Genomic DNA, 22,334 nt, shown 5'->3' with positions numbered 1-22,334 from the left:
ATGCGCTATCTTGATGTAACTTTAGAGCTACAGCTCTTGCACAAGATGAGAGTACCTTGGTCATTTTAGTAGACAGGTACATCTACTTTATGTATGTTTCGGATAATGCAACTTAGTAAACACTTTAGCTCATAATATTGCCAGTGGCATCACGGAACCGTAGGGCAGTATTGCGATGAACGATGAGTCCCCTTGGATTCCCCGCATGACCTAAAATTAATTCTACCAAAGACCCCTACATTCCCATGACTACTACACCAGCATGAAGATAGGTTGTGTGCACAATTGAAGTAGAGTTCCTGAAAGTGCAAGGGTACTTTTCGTACTCGTTTTGAGAGAATCTACACGTTGGGAGGTCATCGCCTTGACCATCGCCGAATATATATATATCGAGCTTAGTAACAAATATAGCGAGAACTCTGGATAAACACCATCGCGGGCCACATACAGCAGGCCTGGATGAAATTGTCACAACCCCTCGTGTCGTGTATGGTGTCAATGTGGTCCACGATATATGCGACTACAACGTCGTCGCTACCCTGATCGGTGATAAATACAGCATATATTTGCTACTTCCTAACAGGCGGATTCTCTTTGGCGATAAGGTATTCACAAGTCGTGAGGTGCTCAAGGGTCTCTGGCATAGTGCCGTGGAGCGCTCCTCGGCCAGAAGAGGGGCTATATATATCACCAAATCGGATAATCGCATTGGAAGCCTGCCCTACAGCTGCGAGTCTCGGTCTGCTTTTGAGGTACTGCATCGGTGATGGTAGCGCCCGGGTAGACCATGCGTATAGATTGAAGTGCAAGCGAGGACCGCGACTCATAATGCACGACCCGGAAAATTGATAGCATTGCCGTGTAAAAGATATACGAGTAATCTTGTGCTGATGCACAGCCAGACAGGTATTGAGGTTGGTATGTGATGCAGCAGACAATCGTGGCGCACTCCTTTGAGCAAGTTTCTACGAGCAAGACCATACATCAGGCGAAAAAGATCTTCAGATTGCTGTAGTCAAATCAGTTCTTGAATGAGAGCCACCACCTATGACTCATCATGTACGTAATCGCCATGATCTATGTACGACGAGAGTGTATGTTTGGGAAGGCACCACCCTTACCAACCCCACTGGTCGCGCCTACCATCGCGGCCTGAGACCGATACACCTCATCAATTCTAGGAGAAGTATGCAATACCTTCTCCCATAATACCGTAGCAGCCGGCGGCAGCAAAGTGAACGATAATAGCGACTCCAAGGGTGAGATGACCTCCTTCAACATTCGTAGACACTGCTTCACCGCTGCTCCTTCGCCCAAAACGACTTTCTCCCTAGACTTAGTTAAATGAAGGAGTATCACAAAATCCAAATGTGAATTTGACCAGAAGACTGGTTATTGCGTAATAGAGCATTGCCCTCACTTAGACAATCGTACCCTTGGACCACTTCTGCATCGATGTTGTTTTAATCGACACACGCGTCACCGATATTTTTGGGCGTGTCATGGTATTAGCTTTGGGGCCGGCTTCTAGCTCGTCGGCAGGAAGTTTTGCAAGTTGGTGAGGTGGTGAGTTGGTTGGCCTCATTGAGTAAGGTCCGTCTACCCTTATTACTACGCCACTAACGACTATTCTTAGTGGCGAAGCCAGTGGCAGTGATAGGGTTCAACAAGCATGTTCATGACTTGAGGGCCATTACACGGTCCAAGACGGCTGTAATCAATGTTGACGACATGGCTGCCAACGAGGTTGACGATACGGTCGCCGGCGAGGCTGACGACATGTCTCTAACGCCATGGTTTACTGACGACGACTCGAACGTATACAACGGATCAGCTGTAATCCTCGGCGATCAGATCTCTGTGAAAATTGGCAAACTGCAGATGCAGGGCAACTACAGGGCATCATTCAGCTCATGATGAACACGGCCATTGACCTAAAATCATAACTGTACCAAAGCAAGATACAGCACTTCAAAGCTCTAACTAATGGATAAGCCTTACTATTTCCAGGTGTGAGAGGCTACGTTCGGTCATACTATATGTTTCAATCCCCTTTTATATACTAATTCACTGTGTAGCTGCGTTGATGGAACTTGTTGAGAGATGGTTGCGAGAAGGGCAACGCAAGCAAGACGTAACCGTGTTCTTCGCCTGGATGAATGAAAGCATTAAACGAGGCAAGATCAATTCTGGACACAAGCTCGTGCGGATGCTGCATACTTGGTTGAAGCTCACTAGCTCTCGTCGAAAGTTAGCCTTAGATGCTCACTTGGCCACGCACCTTGGTGAATACAGCGAGGTAAGAAACGAGTGTCGGTGCACCCTGTATGCTTGTCGCTGTATCAAAGCATAAGTATTCATGCTGTAAAAGTAACGTTGTATCCGGCAAAGCTCAAGAAAGGAAAACGTATACTGGGTCAGATAGTGTACTGTAAAGTGACGCGCTTTGAACGTTTACCCCCGACTATTTCATTTTTGTAACAGCACATGGCAGCCTCTCGAAATGTGGTACTGGACCCACAAAAATAATCCACTCCATTGCCCAGCCGGGGTTTCATATACGATATACACACATCTCAAGACCCCTGCTTCCTTTAGCGGCAAACACATGACTACAAGTATCCACCCAATCTACAACTCATCCCTCGCCCTCTCCGCACCATCACTCAGATCCGGCATAGCCATAATCTTGACGACCAAACTCGTCCAGCCGGTAAAGTGCTGTGTCCTCTGTCCCTTTCCAGTCTCGGGGTTGTATTGCTCCCACGCGAAGCCCGTTTCCTTCCAGCTCTCATACACCGTCTCAACGAGGTTCTTGCGGAGCGCGGTGTACATCTTCGTAGCGCGGGTTTGGTACTTTCCGGGTGTTTGTGCGAGATTCTGTGAAAGAAGAAAAAGATATGGTTAGCATTATACCAAAACCTGACTGGGGATTGAGAAAAGGAAGGATTAGAACTTACGAGCAACTGCGAAACAGCCAAATAATTAATCGGCATCCAAACCGGACCCCTCCAGTAATCCTCGGCAGTATGATAAAACTCGTCGCTCTTGCTCAGACTTCTGATACCATACGGACTCCACAGCTGCTCCTCGTCCTCGATGAGATCGAGAATATCGCCTAGTTTCTCACTATCCTTGTCCATCAAGCCTGTCAAGAAGGGGAATAGGGAAATATATCCCTTGTGGCAGACGAGCACGTGTTCCTCGTAGTCGTCGATTGTAGCATCGCAGTATGTCTTGTCCTTCTTGGACCAGTGGAGGTCGTCAATGTTGCGTACGATGGCTTCGTCGTAGCGGGTAAATTCGGCGGCGTCGTCTTTTTCGTCGAGGTAAACTGCGATGCGTTTGATGGCGCGTGTCATCATGCCCATCCAGCTGATGAGATCGACGTGTAGCTCACCCGGGTGAGGAGGCTGGGCGCGCGGGTAATCGTCAAGGCCGGATGTGAGGATGTGGGCAGGTGTGCGTCCACGCCAGCGGTAGCCTTCCTTGGTAGAGAAGGCCTCGCGGTCGTAGCTCTTGATGTCGCCGGCTTGCGTCTTGCGGTACCAGAAGTAGTTGCGCTTGAGCAATGGGTAGAGGGAGCGAAGGTACTCTAGTGCTGCTTCACGGTTTGACAGTTGCAACGAGTAGGACTTCTCCTGCTGTAGCTTCTCGCTGCTGGTGTCTGTCTTCACAGCGTCGAGCTTGTCGAGGAACGAAGTGAGGACCATGAAGAGTGTCGGTGGGTTGGCGTAGTGAGGGTATTGAACCTGAAATTCCTCAGGCACCTTGCTACGAGCTTCAGGACCAAGAATCTGCTCACGACCAATCCAGCCATCCTCATCCATGAGTTTGAACCAGCTTTTGATGATGTCAAGAGTAAGGTCAGCGTCCCAGTCAATGATGGGCAGTAGGTGGAAGCCTTCGTCCCAGAGGAAGCCTCGAGGGAAGAAGGGCCGCGAGGGAATAGCGGTGAATAGTTCTGAAGGCCCCTCGAATTGTGCCTGGTTCCTGGCACGCGCTTCAGCAGCCTCTTCCCAGAAGCCCTCGCTGTCCTCCTCGTATGCGGGATCATAAGAGCGATCCACACGAGAGTCGCCAAAGAAGTAGCCAATACCGCCGATGAGGTTGGAGAATAGAGACTTTGAAAACTCGTCGAAGCGCTCCTTGAGAAAGGGAGCCTGAGGCTTGAAGATGTCTGTAAAGCGTGCTGAGAAGCCCGAGGTGACAGAGTCGATCTGTACAGTCAAGTCTTCAGACGTAATCTTAGTTGGTGCAGAGCCAGACGAAAAGATGACATCAAACTCGAAAGGACCCTCAAAGACCTTCTGGACCAAGTGCATGTTTCCCTGGCCAGGCAGATGCTGGATTGTGTAGACCTGGGCAGGCGGCGGGGGATTCTCCTCTCCCCACTTCTGGACCAAGACATCTATCTGGCCTTTCATGTGTGCAAACAGCATGGTCTTGACCTGCCATAGCGCCTCAATAGGGACTTGTCCACTATGTGCCAATGTTCGATCCAGCGGTTTATCATCGTAGCTCGGATGGTTGGTGACTGGGTGATTGCCATTGCCCTCAGTGATTCTGACCTCGAAGTCGCCCAGTTCGTTGGTCTGTCCCTTCAGGACGACGTCGCCCTGGATGCCCTTTTCCTCTGGGTCCGCATCTGCGATTTCCAGGCTTCCCAGACCTTCAAGCGTATTGTACCAGAGGACTGTGGTCCGTAGGTTTGGCCCGGCGTCCTCGCGCGGTGTGCCTTTGATCCTCGCACCCCAACTGCCGCCGTGTTCTCCGCCTGGGAATTTGATGAACTCGGTGGTGATGTCAATCTTGTTGGCAGGGTCGTGAATCGTCTGTCGGCCGCCGCTGCGTACGTCATACTCATCCCAACCATAGCCGTCAAGCTCGTGTTGTTCGCATGTGTGTCGGAAGTCTGTCAAGTCAGCAGTCGCCTTTCATGGAAGTTAGAAATGGCCAGACTTACTACTCTGCACGCTCTGATAGTCCTCAACCCGCGTCCACATCAAACCTCCCATCAAACTCTTGGGTATCCGCGGCCTGACACCAAAATACAGATTGGGTCGGTAAGGTCCCCATAGTAAGCTGGCATTGGTGGCCTTTTCGACCTCGGCGACCTGCGCGCTCACAAGAGGCAATTGACTCAATGTCAAAAGGCACATCAGCCCCTTCCATAGGGAGCCATGCCTGCTGTCGTACATCATGGTGATATGCGAAGCTGGAGCTGGAACTGGAGCTTCCAAGTTCGCGGGGTTTGGGACACATTTCGCGGACACGCGGATCAGCGCGACGAGTCGACCGCGGCCGCAACTGCCTCTGATTGGATGAATGAGAGAGTCCCTTCTGCATATAACTTTCCCAAGTGTTCAGTCATCTTGATGTCGCGAACATGGTCAGAATTCACCATCGTACTGAAAATAAGTAGTGAAAACAATTCTATGCATGTGGTTTCTTCTTTGTTGTGGACATGCCACTAAACAGAGAGATGGATTATCGGCAAATGTTGTATTAGTAGTCGGACTCGCAATCTTTCGAGCTGCACTCATATGATGAATCTTCCATAACCTTTCCACACTGCCAGTGACAGCTGTCCTAGTCTAGCAGCGTTCATCCTCCCTTTGTTCTGGTCAGACTGCGAAAGAACCATGTTAAAGATAACCAAGGAAAGAAGGCGCCATACCCTGACCGGCTCTGTCTCAAGTACAAGTATCCTGATCCCATAGCATCCCGTATCCGTAGTCCTTGTCGAATGTCGTCATCGAGCATGGTATGCTGAATGTAGAGAGTCAGGTGGCATGCCATTGTCCTCAGGACAGCCCCTCAATGGAAAGCTCATGAATCCTCCAACTGAGAATATAGTATAATATACAGTAGTCTCGTGTCGCCACCCCTCATCAGCTCCTGCTAGGCGATAGCGGCCTGTTGAATCCACCCTGTCGGTTCATGTACTGTCTGGCCTGCAGCTGCTTGTCCTTCCTGACTCCAAAGTTCTTGTCGTTTCCAGGCACCTTGGTGTTCTTTGTTGACTTGAACCCTCCAAAACCCATGACTTTCAGCATCTCCCACATGTCGTCGTCCATGTCCTCTGGCTTCTGCCTCTCGTCCTTCATCTCGACATCGGGCGTCTCTTCCTTGGCGGGTGCGTCGACTGAGGCGCGAGGACCAGTGGGAGGCTTGGCAGCACCGCCAAATGGGCCGCGGATGCCGCCTCGTGGGCCTTTTGGTGGTTGTGGTGAGCGGTCGCCAGCGTTGGCACGGTCGTCCCTGCCTCCTCTACGGTCGTCGCGACCGCGTCCTCGATCGTGACCACCTCTGCTTCTGTCGCTGCCACGTCCACCGCTTTCGCGATCATCTCGCCTAAAGGGTGATCGGGAACGATAGCGGGGGGCATCCCGCCGGCCGCCGCGCTCTCGTGGACTGCGCGATCGGTTGCGTCGCTCTGTGGGGGTGCCGCCTCGCTCACGGGCTTCGCGTGGCTCCCGACGGTTGTCTCGCTCGCGATAGCGGTCGCGGGGTCGCTCGTTGTCTGACATGTTGGGGTTGTGTTGTGGGCGTGGGTGATGTTGGCGCAAAGAATAATGAATCGTTGGGTGAGTTTAGGCGCCAAGCTGCGGCTCAGCCCTACCAACTTCACCACCACAACTGGGTGTCATGACATACTTGACAGTGTGAGTCAGCACCTAATACGCGTGCCTGGCGACTACAGTGACCTTGATAAACGAGTATGGCAAGTGTCTTATGACACCCGGGTGATCACCTTGAGTGATACAGCTGTATGATATAAAAGGCTACCACCTTATTTTAAGCATACAGTAGAAACTCACTAATACAGCGTGTCCGAAGCACTAGTCTAAAAGGTGAACATCACAAAGTCACTTATATCGAATCAAGCAAGGCAAGGCAGAATACAGGGTTGTGTACTCAGACCAGTAGTATTTTCTGTCGTGACAGTTGCGCTATGCGCCTGATTGCCTCCTCATCCTTAACCGTTACGCCATGGGTATCTCATCCTCGTCAATTTGCGTCCAGCGCCAGCAGATATCAAACCCAACCCCACCTCGCCTAGAATTCGTCTTCTTCATCATCAAAGTCATCCTCCGAGCCCATGTCATACAGAATGCGACCGCCTTCGCCACCCTCACCCTTCTGGGCATCGAAATAGGGCAGTACAACGCCTTCACGGGCTTGCTTCTGCTTATCGGTGAGGCCAAGGTTGAATGTAGACTCGATCTCGTTTCCAGAAGCATCAACTTGTCCAACCACCTTTGGGCCGGCAAATTCAGGGACCTTGTCCAGTAGAACAACGATCTCTTGTTTCAGAGTGCCACACTCCTGGCTGGGCAGGGGCTCACGGTAGTGCTCCTCACTCCAGGTGGGGAGGAAGAATGTCTCGCCCTCGGGCCGACCGGATTTGCGACGGAACTCAGCCTCAAGAACGATACCACGGTTATCGTTGGCATCAAGACATTGGACGATACCCTCAGCTCCTTGAAGTACGCCGTGGGTGGGCTCTGGCAGACTACGCTCTTTGGCAGCCTTGGCGGCGAGGCAGTGAGCGAATGACTTGCAGGTGATGACTGCAGTGGCCATGTACTTGACCAATTCGAGTGGCTCAGGTGTGTATGCCGTCTCGGGTCGCGCATCCTGGGCGGGCAACATGTCGCAATGGTAGACGCCGACGAGGGTGGATGAGTACGTTCCTGCCACAAGATTGAACAGTTCGCTCATGTCGACACCCTGTTTGTTGAGCATATCGTTCAGAGAGTCGACGATGACAAGGCTCCCCTTCGCACCGTCCATGGCTTTGCGCACGTCTTGCATAATGTCTTTGGCGGTAGCATTGTGACCGTTAACTTTTCGAAGAGGGGCAGCGTAGTGTGTGGCCTCAAAGGTGACGACGACGATGTTGGTGTTGCGTGACAGTGCGCGGCGAATCATCTCATCCACAAATGGGAACGCGCGCTGATTGAGATCGTCGAGGACCAGTGTGAACGGCGATGCATTGGGGCGGATGTTGAGGACCCTCGACATGAGCTGAACGGAATGGCGCTCATATTGCGCGAGGGTAGCTGAGCGACTTGCCATGGCTTGAAGGCGATCTTGAGAGAGGGGGCGCCTGCGACTGCCACTGATGCCGGTGTAGGAGCTATCGCGCACGCGACGAGCCTTGCTGACACTGGAACTGTTCTTGGGCTTCTGTGCACGAGTGGGTTTTGGTCGATCGTTCAGAGCACATTCGAGGACATAAACGTCCTGGAACTCTCGGAAGTGGTCGGCTACCTTGATGTGCTGTGCGTAGACGTTCAACAAGAAGTCCTTCTCGGAAGTCACTGCATCCGAATCAAATTCTGTCCACTCGTCGGGAAGAGTGTATTCGAAGGTCATGATGACAAGAATGAAGAGGTTGATGGGATTGAAAGATAGTTGAAGTAGTAGATCGGTGGAGGAATGTTTGAAATGATAATGATATTGTAGTGTGATATGTCAGAAGTTGGGAGCTGATGGCAGGAAATCTTGAATTTTGACTGTGGACTGGGCTGACAAGGAGGGAGACTGGCACTAGTCCGAGGGGCTGGGAGATGACAAGCTAACGCGAGGCATGAGGACAAGATAGACGTACCGGAAGTGAAAGTGAAGGAGGCCCCTACCACAGGTTGGGAGAGGATAGGTGTGAAATTTGCCGAGATTGGTTGGCGAATACAGAGCTCACGTCAACAGGTATTCCACACGGATCCTATCGTCTGACTTAAGATAAAATTACTGCTTCTATCGTAGTATCCTATGAGGTCTTGGCACAGAGTCGTGGTGGTGAGCGTTTGCGTAGTGAAGGCCCAGGGCCTGTTTCGTGGGCGCTAGTGCGCATTCGGACTAGGTTGATGCAGGTGCGGCTTTGTGGAGTTAGGCAGTTGCATTGCCGTCTCCACTTCCGAGGTCAGACACCTATCGGTGGATGGTGAGCACCACGTACTTATATAAATACCTCTGTGCACACCAACCGAACAGCACTATGATACACTACATGTCTACGTCCTTGCCTCTTCCGATATGACGAGTAGCGCTCAATCGTCGTCATCGAAGCCCCCGCGGCCGAAATCTCCGCACTTTCCTCCACACAATGCTCCACGCGTCTGGTTCATCACAAGAGGAGTATCGCCCATTGCAATTGCCTTGGCGAGACAAGTACTAGAGCATGGTGACTACGTTGTAGCCGGAGTTGTGCCTCATGAGTTTGAGAAAAGCGAAGGTCAAAGTCTTGATTTTCGTACGTTCTTGGAAGATGTCAAGCAAACAGATCGGTGGCGGGAGCATTTAAGGGTCGTTGGCCTGGACAGCAGGTGAGGTACAATGAGTTTCTTACTATGCTTATCGTGCTGACACGATCCCAAATGGAGAGTTATTGGCCAATGCCAAGCAGCTGTTGCCGAGGCTGTAGAGGCTTTTGGACGCATCGATGTTCTGCTGTGTGCCGCCAGCGAAGGTAATGTCGCTTCCCAATAAAGCATGTACTGCGACTAACTATGAGTTCGGGGAGTAGCTATCATTGGCGCTGTCGAGGAACTTGCTCAGAGCAGTCGAACATTGAGCTTAGTTGACGAGATTTTTGAAATCAACTTCTTTGCCAACGTAAACATCATTAAAGCCGTACTTCCCATTATGCGAGAAAGAAAAAATGGTCATCTCATTGTTATTACTGGAATCAGTAAGCTACTCCGCCTTCGTCACCTGTCACTTGCTGACCCTTGATAGCTGGCCATCTCGGAACCCCGGGCTTGGGCATCTACTGCTCATCTCAGTGGGCCATCGAAGGCTATTGCGACGTAAGTAATGGGTTCACCGGACAATGCGACTTTTAACCCTTAACAGAGCCTCGCCTACGAGATCGCCCCCTTCAACGTGAAGATGTCCATAGTACAAGCCAACATGGAAGTCAACGTGCTTACGAACCGGATAACGTCCGTTCCACCAATGCCAGTCTATCTGCAGGGCGAGAACCCTGCACCACTAGCCCGAGAAATCTTCTCCGGTCTTCTCGACAAGCTTGAGAGGATAGATAATCCTGCTGCCCCACAGTGCAATACCTTTGACGAAACCAAGTCTCCTGGTGAGGACAGTACCATGTCCGAAACTGGCCAGGATGCAGAACCCACTATGGGGGATCTTCTGAGCTCGGAAACGGTGACAAGCTTATATGCGCCGTTACCAGCCGTCGTGAAAGCCAACTTGATCGCAGAGACTGTGCACGCGTTGACGGCGATAGGAGGCCACGACAATCCTCCCGCGCGTCATATTGTTGGCTCAGAGGGCGTCACGGTTGTCAAAGAGAAACTCAAAACCACAAGCGAAGAGTTGGAAGACTTTGTTGAGGTCAGCGGTGCTGTGGATATAGTGCAAAGGGATGCGACCGGGATGATGGGACTGGGTATAGATCACGAAATGTCATGAGAGTTGTAGGACCCAAACGGATGTAATCTTTGTATTGTATGTGGTACGATCGAGTAAGCACTGTTCTGGAATTACATCCCATCCATGTTCTCGTTACCAGACTCTACAACATCCGCGAAACCCCAATACGGCCTACTTTGATCTTCATTCGACGGGTCCATAGCTGGAAGAAGATGCTGCCTCAATACAAAAGACCAATCTATCCCTATAGAGCCAACCCTACCCCATTCAATTGGGGTTCTAAGTACACGATACGCTATCTCTTCGTCCATGAGACCGGTATCCAAGCCTGCTAATGCTCGTGCTTGTCGTAATTGTACCAAAACCCGATTGCTGTTGGTGGGAAACTGACAACGGCTGCGAGGCGCCGGTGGATCTGGGTGGGATACTTCGTATAATGGACCAGTAGGCGTGGAGGAAGCAACAGCCCCGACGAGCTTATCAAACGGATCTCCGTACCTGACTGGTGGGGCCGACAGCATTGCGTGGAGACGCAAAGCTAGGACACGCTCACGGTGCAGACATAATTCTTCACGCTCCTCGTGTAGTTCCTGCACACGCTGCCTGAGCAGTGATAAGCGTTCGCGTGCCGCGTCCGTACACTTTTGGATCTCCTCCACGATATGCCGGTGTTGAATAATCTGTTTGATTGCCGCTTGTGCCTCGTTCGCATCGAGTTGCGCTCCTGCCTCTTCTATGGTCTTCAATATTGCTTTGACCGATATGAAGTGTTCGAAATGACTTCGCAACTGCAGAACTTTTTGTTGCCAGATTCCTCTCGCGGTCGCTGCAGTCGTCAATATTGTTTCGAGATGACGGATTTTATCCCGCAAATTTGAGTGGCAGACTCGTTGATCGCGTACCCATTCCCGTTCTTGTTGCTGAGTCGGGTGCAGAGACGGTCTAGCCTGGAGTAATGGGCTTGGGGTTCGGGGCAGTGTTTCTAGACCTGTAGTTTCTCGGCTGGAGGGTAATGACATTTTAACGATAGAAAAATCTTGTCTGGTGTGTTATACAGTAATGGACGTAAGAGTGTTGTGTTGTGTATCTACGTCTATACATGCAGCGAACGAGCAGAGAGTAGAGACTACTGACATTCCTACGGCAGTAGTTGCCATTTCTGTGAGTCTACCACGTTGCAGGTAGGTGCTATACTTGACTCATGTTCATAGAGCAAGTCCTTCTGACTGGAAAGAGGAAGAGGCTTGGGCCCATATCGCTTCATACTGAAAGCACATAAGCGTTAGAGCTCATTTATGACTACGAGGACCTGCAAACAGATGATGTTGCGCTGCCGAAAGGATTGCATGCAAAGTTTTCTAAGAATGAACGATTGGAAAGGACTACCTAGGTACATATTTGGCGAACATGGGCATTGACGTGAGTTGTTACCACAAGGCTTTCCGGATTGGCATATGCACCGCAAGTAGATATGCGAGTGTAACAGACTTCTCAGCATCTATAATGTGACCTACTTCAAGTAGCTCATCCAAGTTTGTACTAGCTTCGTCTGCGCGCGACGCAATCCTGAAATGCACGTGCATCTCCCCGCCCAACAGTCCTTCACGCATCACACGTTACCCTGACTTCTTGTGTTTATCAGCTGTGTCCACGACTGCTGCAGCCTGGCATAGCCGTGTCCCGACTCCCTCTCTTCCAGCAACTTTTTCTTTTCGTGGTCGTACCACCATAACCCTATTCGCAATGTCAGTCATGGCTCATACGAACGTCGTGCACAGGCACTTACAAATTCCTATGAGTAGAATCGTCAAGGGTGCGGCGATGACTGAAAGTTAATGGGTCAGCCCGTGCTCCAAAGAAGTATACATGTGCACTTACCCCACATCAGCCAAAAGTCTGGCGAGACGAAAAGCTTATAAGGAGGCTCTTCCTGAAGCCTCATAAACTGGCTACCAAAGATGGAAGCTACAGTACCAAGTGGCATGAAGATAAGGGTCATGACAGCAATTGTTTTCATACTCTTGTTTTCGGATTGCATGACTTTGCTGTCACCCTGGGTGACTATATGAAAGGACAGCTGGATTATGTTGGATATCCGGGCGTCTAAACTCGAGAGCCGTCGCTGTGTCGACTCGAAAAGCGTCTTCCGATACTTCAACGCCTGGCGAGCAAACTTTTGGCTTGGGTTTGGACTTTCGCCAACGACCGTCTTATGGTGGTTGGAGAAATCGTCCAAGGTAGCCAAGGCCGCATCGCAGTTCTCACGTAGGTATACGGTGTGCTTTGCAAGATTATGAAGCCCAGTGAAATGGGTCTTGGGGAGCTTTTCCGTTGCTTGACCTGGTTTGGTAGCTAGCTCCAAGGTTTCCTGACGGTCATTAGCATGAACATGGATTCTCCTAGGAGGAGTCAGTACCGTCTCCGAGAGTCCGAAAATGTCAGCAACAGCCCAACCAGTCCCGTCCAACACTTTGTACATTTCTTCGAATACCACCTCCATTAAGAGATAAGGATCGTCAAGTATTTCGGAACGCTTTGCCGTAGTCAGCAAATTCTGGAAGCGCTGATGGAGTGTGCTTGGAGCCCCGAAACAAAATAAATCGACCCTGGTTTGGACTCCTGGGGCCATCAAAGTCTTTTCGCTATCTGAAGTTGACGTACGAGCAGGCTTTTCGTTAGTTGGTTGCTGCTCCCAAATCTTGAGAATGATGCCTGGTTTCATCCAAGAAAAGTTTGCCTGGCTCTGCAACTGCGCCACTCGACGATGGTCGGATTCACTGCCACCGATATCTCGATCATTCTCGATGTGCACAATCTGGTTCTTTACTACTGTAACCGTCTTGCACAAGAAATGGAACCATACAAAGGTCGTGCCGTCTACGTTGTTGCGTGCCGCGAAGCTCTGTGAGACATCTTGTAGGCTTTCATCGACAAAGGCGCTTGGGATTTCGCACGCCTCAAAAAGCTCGAGTAGGCCCTCGGTATCTCTTGGTATGGGAATATCTCGTGGTGCGAATCTGAGATCATTAGTCGCACGTCGTCATCCTTGGGCGATACTCACATTACACGGACAGTTCCCTTACTTTCTTCTTCGAGCTGACTGATTGACCTCAAGTCATTTCTTTCTCGTCCAGGAGCTGCATCATCATACCATTCAAGAAGATGCAAATCGATGCCATTATGCTGAACAGGCCCGACCTTCGACGCTCTATCCCTGAACTCTTCAAAGGGCTGACGGTCTGTAGTCAAACTACGAAATGATGCCATTTTCGGCAAGCTCTGATAAATCTCTAACGTTACTCTGAATTTTACCAAACCTTGAGAATCGGACAAGATTGTATACCACTTATGGTGTGGACTCAGACTGGTGGTTCTTCTGCGATTGTGAATTTGCTGCGTCAGCCTTTCCACGACAAGTCAATTCAGTGGACAAGAACGCACAAAATTTACAGGCTCCAATACTCTTCAGCTTTCTCCTGCATACCCGCATGCCAAGCATTAGCACACGGCGACTGCCTGGATCTCATACGCCAAACCACGCGACAACGCCCTCAAACTCAGAATTTTTCAGCTTCGACCCAAAGCAGAAGAGCCATCGTACGAGCTGGACGAAAAGGTGATAACCCCATATTTGTCCGAGCGCACCTATCGCTGGCCTTAGAATACAGTTGGTGGCGCAAGGCTGAAAATGCCAAGATATGAGCTGGCGGATGTCCCACCTCACAAGCCTTAGCTAATTTGCCGAGGATGGTGTTCTATCACCATAATGCCAAGCGCGTTTCCAAACTTATGCTCCAACAGCAATTGATGAAAAGCTCCTTTATACGGCGGATTTTTTCCCTCGTCGTACCTCCTTCCGTTATCCGACGTAGTGTTGATCCCTTACATATGTCACAAATTCAGTTCCGCTGTCTACTACTACACAGTGTAACAGTGGAATGGTTCGCCTACCATTTGCCTATTATGCGTCTAGCCTTACAATGAGGCTACGATCTGCAGTCGCACGACGCCTTTTAATTTTAACCAGTCCTTGAGATATCCAAGTATTGTCTGAGCGTCAGTTTCATAGGGATCGCTTAAACGCCTAGTGCCCAAAGGGGAATTCATAAGAGAGACTTGACATTCATGCGGGGGCCATTTTCGCTTGTGGAGCTTGCATGAGCGCCACTGGAGGACCAGGCGGTTACACTGGTCAATGGGACCCATCCATCAAGACCCCAGCGAGCTGAACTGATGGGATGGGACTACAATCGATATTTTTTTGATAATTTGTATTCAAACGTTACTCGACTGCTCGTATAGATAAACAAGGCTACACTTCACCGGTCTCGAACACGATAAGACTAGACCTATTTGCCCTTCGACAGTGAGTCAAAGATCAGCTCTAACGATCGTCGCTCGACTTGCAAATACATTTCACTTGAATGGCAATTAGAATACCTGGGCCCATTTGACTTTCAGACATCCCTAACGCCCTCAGGCCTACGGTTCCGACTTCTCTGGCAGACACGGTGGTGGCTTTGACCCAAACAGCGGTAGCGCCTTTGTCCAAGTACAACCACCTCAGCAAAATTACCCGGTTAGAAAGACCCAATATATCAGATTATTTTCCATCCGCCTAACATTGTTGGCTAGAGTAAGGCTCACGCTGGGGGAGGCAACTACGACCCAAACAGCGCTTTTGTCCAAATACAGCCACACCAGCAAAACTACCCTGTGAGAAAGGCCAGGACACTTCCATCTATCTTCCATTCGGCTAATGTTGTTGGCTAGGGGAAAGTTCACGGCGGATCAGGCAGCTACGGCCCAAACAATCCAAACTTGAAGCCTCCAGTCATAGTCGGAACTCAGCCAGTACCTCATCCACAGCCGATATTTCCAGCTCAAGTAAGTGTATCTCAACCCCTCTCGAAAATTAGTTCTAACATTGAAAAGCCTCTAAACTATAACTATCCCCAACCCTACTATCCTCATCAACAACAGCCACTGCAGCACCATAACACACAGCCGGGCTTTATAACACAGTTGTGTGGCTGTTTCAAATAAGCGGCTGTTTTTGGCACGATGGGACCCAACGACTCTCAAGCAGTGGTCTATCCGGTTGAAAACCGAGGCTCTATCGGCTACTCAGACTCAGAGAAGCCCGAGGTTTGTAAAGTACGAATTTGCGATGTGTAGTCTTCTGACGCGACCCAGCGCGATGCACGTGTCATACTGAAGGGTTATGCCCACATCTTCTCTCCATGGACGAATGCCAAATGGGGCTTTCCAAACTTTTATCGGAAGCCAGGCTTTGGGTACCAGAAGCTTGCTCAATACCGACACCGAGATTTCATGGACCGCATACATGAGGGTGACCTCGATGACCGCTACATTTCGTCCTGGGATGGAATGGTCTCCAAACTTGTTGTGCAGGCTACTGATGATATCTACGAGAACAACACAGGGTCTACGTACAGGCGTACGTTCATTCGCAACGTGTCACCGATATATATGCGTTTAGCGAACTGGCCATTCAACCACATCGACCCAACAAAGAACAATGGCAAACCCACAAACGATGAGCTGATAAAGCTCTGCGCGAAGTGGTTTCTCGCTTCTTGCGCAATCACCATGTTCGTGAGTTCTTTCTTACCCAAACATCACGTATGCGTCCTGACGGTACTTTAGATTTCCAGTCCTTCGCCTGCCCAGATAGAGGCTAGGAATAATGGCAACTATGACTGCGTGCCGTATCATTGGTGGGGATACTCGAAAGTCGCAAAGAACATGATTGAGACGGATCATCCTAGAAAACAGTCTCCGAGCCAGGCAAACCCCGTCGCTGAACGAATATTGTGTCCCCGTTTTTTGTGCTTCTTGCGTGAAGAGGGAAGGCCAGCCGAGATCATGGCCGTAGACAGATGGTATGCCTCAGTGATAGATGTCTGTGAGCCAATGACTGACAACACCAGGACCAACGAACACAAGCATGATCGGGAGCTCGACTACATCTTCATTGCGTACACGGCTGAGCAGTTCAATAGACCGGAGGACTTTAAAGTCCTGCATGAGATGGCTGATGCAGCGGCACGTAACGCCGGAGTCATAGCCTATTGGGTCGGATGTTCTTGCATGCCTGACGGTCAACTCGAAGAGGACGTGTACCGCATCTGCGACGTGATCCGAGGAGCAAAACTCCTTGCCATCGCGGTTGGACCCCCTCCCAACAACTCCTCGGAGATCAACACGCCGGCCCTGATGCTCCAACAATGGGGTCGCCGAGTTTGGACATTTCCCGAGGTACTCCTGGCGCCCGCCGGTAAAGAAATCAGAGTGTACGTGCGTGGCAGCGACCTCTCACGACCTCGGCTGGTCGCAAAAAATCAGTTCGCTGCGGAGGTATGGCTGGATGATGCTAAGGTGGCACGACAGGTATAGTTACTTCCACTCCTGTATCCATTCATTTGCTGATTATTTTCTAGCTTATCGACCATTACGAAGGTAACCTCTTACTCAACCAGCTCGAGTTGGTCACGCTTGCCCTAGAGTGTCTGCACAACCGAGATACCGAAAAACACTTCCAAGGAGACCATTCCTACGCTCTGATGGGCTTACTCAGAATCAGACCCCAGATCGACCCCAGCGACTCTGCTTTCCAAGCATTTGCTCGTCTCTCTTTGGCCAATGGTAGTGACCAGCTTCTGGAACGCCTGTTCTGCCTGCTACCCACGAGCCCAAATGCGCCATGGCACTCGATGTCTGATTCATACAACGCCAAGCTCTGGGATATCCTCCCACAGGACGTCGGTATCGCCGGCGTTGGGGAGGATGACAGTATCATTCTCGATGGTTGCCGAGCGGCCAATGTCCGTTGGAAGTCATTCACCCCTGTCGCCTACCTTAGCCGTGACTCCTGGAGGCGTATGTTCTCCAGGATAATGTTACGTTCTGGAGGCGTGGTATTCCTCGTCGCCATTGGTTTTGTTGGCGCTGGGGGTGGAAGTGGAACCCTTTTCACACTCGGCGTTGTTTTGCTGGTCTACTCGTTAATACTCATGGCATTGGCGCCATGGCTGCTCCGTCTGCTCTACCTTGGCAAGTTCTGGGATCAACAGTGCTGGTTCTTTGGGTTCGAAGGTTACATGAACCTGGAAACCATCGAAACCCAGATATTCGGTGGCAGACTCGGGCGCATGAAGTGGACGGTATGTAAAATTTCACTTACAGTTTGGATTGGTACTGATGAGCGTTCTAGGCAGCAGCTAGTCCCCTCTCGAGACATGAGCGCAACAGGCACAACGAATGCATTCCCCTCGACCCTACGTCCGATCCTGCCGTCGCAGCTCTCGTTGAACAAGCCAAGAGAGCCGGGCCTGGAGACCAGCGCATCTTCACACTCGTCGATACCGGTACGCCTTAGACTGTCTTCCCTCATAATCCGCTGTTTACTAATACATCCTAGGCAACATGACTGCTACGCTTTTCCTCGCCGAGCGCCCACCGGTCTGCTTCCTCATGGCTGGATCCGAGGGCGGCATGAAGCGCATCATCGGCTGCTCTTATGATTGGACGACACAAACCATGTATAGGGAGACGGTGTTGCGTATAGGAACACAATTTGATGACAAGATGAGCCGCGTTGGTCGGGTCAAGATTAGTCTTAAGCGCAGACAGAACCCCGTTGCTCCCTTGGCGCAAGTCGGCGAGGCCGTTGGGGGAAGGGTCAACTAGGAAATCTTTTAATCTTCTCATGCGATGCAGTCTGAGTAGCTATGATCTTGGGTAATGGTCTGTCTATTGGCGCTTAGTCGGTGTTTCGTGATTTATGCTAGATACTCCCAGTCAAATCTATTCTCCTTGTAGTTCAACTTCGCTCTCTACGCGCATGCATGTGCTCTAGAAAGGCCATAGCTAAGTTATATAATATTGAATTTTCTATATCTTGTTGTGACAAACTTGTAGGGCACGACGAGGTGTATGTTTTGCAATCGTGGGCTTGTCAATACGGTCAGACATTTTGATATCTTTTGCATTACATAACAATGACCTTGGATAAGTCTGTCTTGCACTAGACATGTTTCAATAACTTATCTCGTCGTGTAAAGGTCTGTGGCTATGTTAACAAAGTGAAAGAGCTGTCGATCACGTCATACCCTCCACAATAACACGTCTTGGAGCTTTACTTGCCGCTGTATTCGTACAAGCGAAGAGCGAGAAGCAAACACTCTGCTCTCTTATTTTAAGGATCCAATGGCTCCGCCACCTTTACCTAGCCCTCATGACGTGTATCTAGATCTCCACCCCGCCTCTCGTACTCCCCTCTCTATCCAGAGACCTATACAAGTTTGCATTGTGACCGATATACACTCTCATTTAACTCAATATCGGAAAAGATGCACTGGCTTCTTCTCCTCTGTTCGGCAGCCTACTTGGCCATCACCTACGCAGCGCCTGACAATTAGACTCCGCAACAATCAATTCAATCCGGTCACTCTCCTAGACCCACTTACCTATCTAGGTAGGGCTTAAACTCCTATAGGTAACTACTAGGCTTAAAGCGGTAATCAATCAATCCAATCTGAACCTTCTAGGACCCACTTAATTGATTGTTGCGGACTGTGCTGACAATGGCACCGCTACCCCGCCCTCGGCAAACAACCCCGTGGTGGCTAGTGAGGCTTCCTCCAAGTACGTTTGGTCTTGCCTAGGCAATTCGTGGGCAGTAAGTATTTCCCAGTCCGGTCTCACTTGGTAATAGCACTAACTCGAATATAGAGCGGAGTTACATACGGTCTATGGGGATCTACCGATTACGATAACAATACGGACCACTGCATGTGAATCAAAACCGCGTACTCGGCTCAGATGAGCAACGACGACTCTTGGGTTTCTCAAGGTCGAACACAGGAGTTTCACTTCCAGGCTTGCACGGGTACTCGGTGGCGTCAAATTGACGCCGAGCCGAATCTGGGCCACATCCAACTGAACGACATTCCGGAAGATATCGACATGATCTTGCTCCAAGTTGGAGCTAACAACGTAAACTTTGCGAACCTCGCAGCTGCCTGCATCTTTGCGCCGGAAGGAGCAGATTGGGGCCCAGAGTACCCAGACCAGGCCGGCAAGTGCGCCAAGGAGATCGAGAATACCGCTACATATATTCATGGCGGGTGGAAGGATCAGTTGTTTCAGGATACCCGCTAGATCGTCAATGCCATCTTCGACTATCCAAATGTCAGGAAGAACCCTAACTTTAGGCTGTTCTTTTCTGGCTATTTCCGCTTCTTCTATGATGAAGGTGGTGCGGGTGATTGGTGCGACGACGTCAGCTTTGCCATGCGTAGGAGTGATCGTCCGAGGTTGAGCCTCGCCCTGAGGAAGAAGATCAATGAACTCATTGTATCTCTCAATTCTGCCATAGAGGCTGGCATACAGGGTAGCTTCCATGCGGAGCGCGCAACCTTCATCGATATCGATGAGCACCTTGACGAGCAACGCTTTTGTCAACCTGGTCATGTCCTCCGTGATCAGTTCTTCGGCGACAAGGTCTTTCTCTGGAACATGTCTCCGGAAGGTATAATTTGGGACAGTGGATCGGGCAATGTTGTCATTCGTGAGCCAACGGAAGCCGAGGTTGACCATTGGCTCGAGCACGGCAACTTCACCAACGATCCGCATGAGATCCCCTGGGACATGGCCGTGGCAGTTAATTTCATTCGTCAAGGAAAGGATGCCTACACTGAGAGCGATCCGAGCAACATCCAATGGCTGGACAAGATCGGCCCGTACCAATAAAACCTACAGGGTTTAGTTCTTCACCCTTTCCACCCTACGACAGATGGCTACGCTGCCATAGCTCGTTCATTGATAACGAGGATCAGGGCCACTCTCGATGCCGATGCACACCCAGTTATCGTGCCATCATTGCCGCAAGAGCACAGTCCGCAACAATCAATTAAGTGGGTCCTAGAAGGTTCAGATTGGATTGATTGATTACCGCTTTAAGCCTAGTAGTTACCTATAGGAGTTTAAGCCCTACCTAGATAGGTAAGTGGGTCTAGGAGAGTGACCGGATTGAATTGATTGTTGCGGAGTCTACGCAAGAGACGCCCAAGCACTCTATCCTGATTATCTTATTCAGCCTACCGGGTCTTCGATGGTGGAGGCTTTTCCAAGGCCCGCAGGGTATTGCTATCTCTGCTGTTTGCAACCCCATCGATAGTCGCTTCAAGATCCTCCACGAAAAGGTCACGTGGGATATGTTCCAGAACTCGGCTAATCCCGACTCTCCACCTGTGACGGTTATGAGGAGAAGCAGATCACGTGTTGGTGGTCTGGTGCTGCTTCCTCACTTTATTGAGCACCTCTTACTTCAGCTGGATCATAGATACGTCATGTAAACAGACCCTGCTGCTGCCTTCGTAAAAAGGCGAGCAGACACAACACGACAACACATACAATATACTCTGATTACTGCCTCGCGCGGTTACACTTTGATTGACTGCATATACTGCAACACCACCTCACGTCGCGGCAGGCAAGACTTGGTATTTCGATCCTGAGGGTGAACCGGATTGCCGCTTTGAATCCAGCGATCATGGACCTGGGTCTTTGAAGTGCGGTGATTACCTAGATTTTCCCTTCAAGGCGGACCCTCAGTGGGATGATGGGACTATCAGGTGTGAAAACGACATCAGGTGGCACAGGGCCTGGTACGTCGAGTATTGATTTGGTCCATCGGCCATAAAGTCACTTCCATAGTCTAGCTAGACCTGGAGTTTTCATCTTGGCGGTATCGGTAGTGATGGATTGTATCAAGAGTACTTCCTCGTAGTAACCTGTCTATTTTTCTTTGCATGGCTTGATGCCTTGTAATAGCAGGTAGACTAGAAATGAAAGGCCTTTTGCAAAAAAATATGCAACTCTACAAAGACTCATAGTTGTGACGACATATCCGTTATCGTGCTAAAGAGCTGAAGACTTCCCAGCGACTATAAGACAACAAAGATATGCTGCCATACCTATGGCTGGGCGGATATAGTAGGCGTGAGGCTTATGAGGTGTTGTCGTGCTCCAAATTATCAGCTCATATTGTCATCCCCTGCTGAGCTATCAAAACACTCAAACCCAGGGTTGCCAAAAATAGCAACTTCGGGTCAAGGGTCGCCTAAGCAAGCCGTTAGGCCCGCAGCGGTAGCCCGCGAAAGGCCTAGCTCCAGTCCACATCAAATATCCACAATGTCATGCCTTGTCACCGGTCATGGTTTCTCGTATTTGTTAGTCAATGACCCATTGCCACATCGGAAGCTAATACTGGTACATGCGCACAACAAAAGGGACACAGACGTCATGTCTTGCTTGGCCTACCAAATTACCAAACAGCACCAAATGCGCCGTCACCGATCCGCCAGCACCCTAATGCTCGCCCATGCCAGGTCATGCCTTCCCATAAGCGTTTTTTCAATGTAACGCTGCCTTTGCTGGCGAGGTACGGGGAGGCGAAGATCGTTTTTCGTCGCGGGCATGTTGAGGCGTTCTGCATAGTCAGCTTGTGTTAGGACCGAACTTGGAAAGATCGCCACTAGGTTCTATGCCCGACAACCGAGTGGTGGGCCTTAGGGTAGATGAGGTATCTATTCTCGCGCAATTTTGTGGGTTTGACGTGGTACTTGTGAGGACGTGCGATTGATGCAGGTACGGGAGCTTGCTGCGGTAGGGCGCCCCCCCCCCCTCTCCCGTATTAAAAGTAGTCTTAAAGGGTTGACCCTTTGCGTTGCCCTTGTAAGTGAACATCTTCATTTCATATATCTTCGGCCATAATTGCCGGGTTGTAGTGGCCGCGCTTACTCCCGTTCACCTTTTTGGCTGTAGTGATTTACCCGGCAATACTCCGTGCGCCGAGCTTACTGGTACGACACGCCACCTGCGACATACTTGTCTGGGTCTTC

General features: G+C 50.4%; 9 protein-coding genes across 9 annotated transcripts; 4 read left to right on the top strand and 5 right to left on the bottom strand.

Moving 5' to 3' along the window:
* Positions 1-1,057: 1,057 nt before the first annotated feature.
* Positions 1,058-1,917, top strand: PtrM4_092700 (uncharacterized protein; the record flags this gene model as incomplete). Its single annotated transcript, XM_001934305.1, has 2 exons — positions 1,058-1,094; positions 1,637-1,917. 2 exons carry the CDS (start codon positions 1,058-1,060, stop codon positions 1,915-1,917), a joined length of 318 nt encoding a protein of 105 aa, XP_001934340.1.
* Positions 1,918-2,631: 714 nt separating this feature from the next.
* PtrM4_092690 (glucosidase I) lies at positions 2,632-5,204 on the bottom strand (the record flags this gene model as incomplete). Its single annotated transcript, XM_001934306.2, has 3 exons — positions 2,632-2,880; positions 2,961-4,915; positions 4,967-5,204. The coding sequence occupies 3 exons, from the start codon at positions 5,202-5,204 to the stop codon at positions 2,632-2,634; spliced, it is 2,442 nt and encodes an 813-aa protein (XP_001934341.2).
* Positions 5,205-5,894: 690 nt separating this feature from the next.
* PtrM4_092680 (DUF1777 multi-domain protein) lies at positions 5,895-6,533 on the bottom strand (the record flags this gene model as incomplete). Its single annotated transcript, XM_001934307.2, has 1 exon — positions 5,895-6,533. One exon carries the CDS (start codon positions 6,531-6,533, stop codon positions 5,895-5,897), a length of 639 nt encoding a protein of 212 aa, XP_001934342.2.
* A 529-nt stretch (positions 6,534-7,062) lies between these two features.
* PtrM4_092670 (Hap2-elong multi-domain protein) lies at positions 7,063-8,385 on the bottom strand (the record flags this gene model as incomplete). Its single annotated transcript, XM_001934308.1, has 1 exon — positions 7,063-8,385. One exon carries the CDS (start codon positions 8,383-8,385, stop codon positions 7,063-7,065), a length of 1,323 nt encoding a protein of 440 aa, XP_001934343.1.
* Positions 8,386-9,045: 660 nt separating this feature from the next.
* On the top strand, positions 9,046-10,443 carry PtrM4_092660 (Short-chain alcohol dehydrogenase; the record flags this gene model as incomplete). Its single annotated transcript, XM_066107011.1, has 5 exons — positions 9,046-9,335; positions 9,393-9,478; positions 9,524-9,700; positions 9,748-9,818; positions 9,865-10,443. The coding sequence occupies 5 exons, from the start codon at positions 9,046-9,048 to the stop codon at positions 10,441-10,443; spliced, it is 1,203 nt and encodes a 400-aa protein (XP_065962679.1).
* Positions 10,444-10,514: 71 nt separating this feature from the next.
* PtrM4_092650 (FUSC domain containing protein) lies at positions 10,515-11,423 on the bottom strand (the record flags this gene model as incomplete). Its single annotated transcript, XM_066107010.1, has 1 exon — positions 10,515-11,423. One exon carries the CDS (start codon positions 11,421-11,423, stop codon positions 10,515-10,517), a length of 909 nt encoding a protein of 302 aa, XP_065962678.1.
* A 590-nt stretch (positions 11,424-12,013) lies between these two features.
* Positions 12,014-13,671, bottom strand: PtrM4_092640 (CorA, Mg2+ and Co2+ transporter; the record flags this gene model as incomplete). The annotated part of the gene is made up of 5 exons (XM_066107009.1): positions 12,014-12,138; positions 12,191-12,229; positions 12,283-12,772; positions 12,821-13,421; positions 13,466-13,671. The coding sequence occupies 5 exons, from the start codon at positions 13,669-13,671 to the stop codon at positions 12,014-12,016; spliced, it is 1,461 nt and encodes a 486-aa protein (XP_065962677.1).
* A 1,797-nt stretch (positions 13,672-15,468) lies between these two features.
* On the top strand, positions 15,469-18,117 carry PtrM4_092630 (uncharacterized protein; the record flags this gene model as incomplete). Its single annotated transcript, XM_001934311.1, has 7 exons — positions 15,469-15,552; positions 15,601-16,023; positions 16,075-16,310; positions 16,359-16,818; positions 16,869-17,591; positions 17,642-17,795; positions 17,849-18,117. 7 exons carry the CDS (start codon positions 15,469-15,471, stop codon positions 18,115-18,117), a joined length of 2,349 nt encoding a protein of 782 aa, XP_001934346.1.
* Positions 18,118-19,251: 1,134 nt separating this feature from the next.
* On the top strand, positions 19,252-20,181 carry PtrM4_092620 (uncharacterized protein; the record flags this gene model as incomplete). The annotated part of the gene is made up of 2 exons (XM_001934312.2): positions 19,252-19,568; positions 19,626-20,181. 2 exons carry the CDS (start codon positions 19,252-19,254, stop codon positions 20,179-20,181), a joined length of 873 nt encoding a protein of 290 aa, XP_001934347.2.
* Between the last annotated feature and the right edge of the window lie 2,153 nt (positions 20,182-22,334).

Source organism: Pyrenophora tritici-repentis, chromosome 4 (genome assembly GCF_003171515.1).
Source record: "Pyrenophora tritici-repentis strain M4 chromosome 4, whole genome shotgun sequence".
NCBI classification, from domain to species: Eukaryota; Fungi; Ascomycota; class Dothideomycetes; order Pleosporales; family Pleosporaceae; genus Pyrenophora; species Pyrenophora tritici-repentis.
This window is presented reverse-complemented; position numbering and strand designations above follow the sequence as displayed.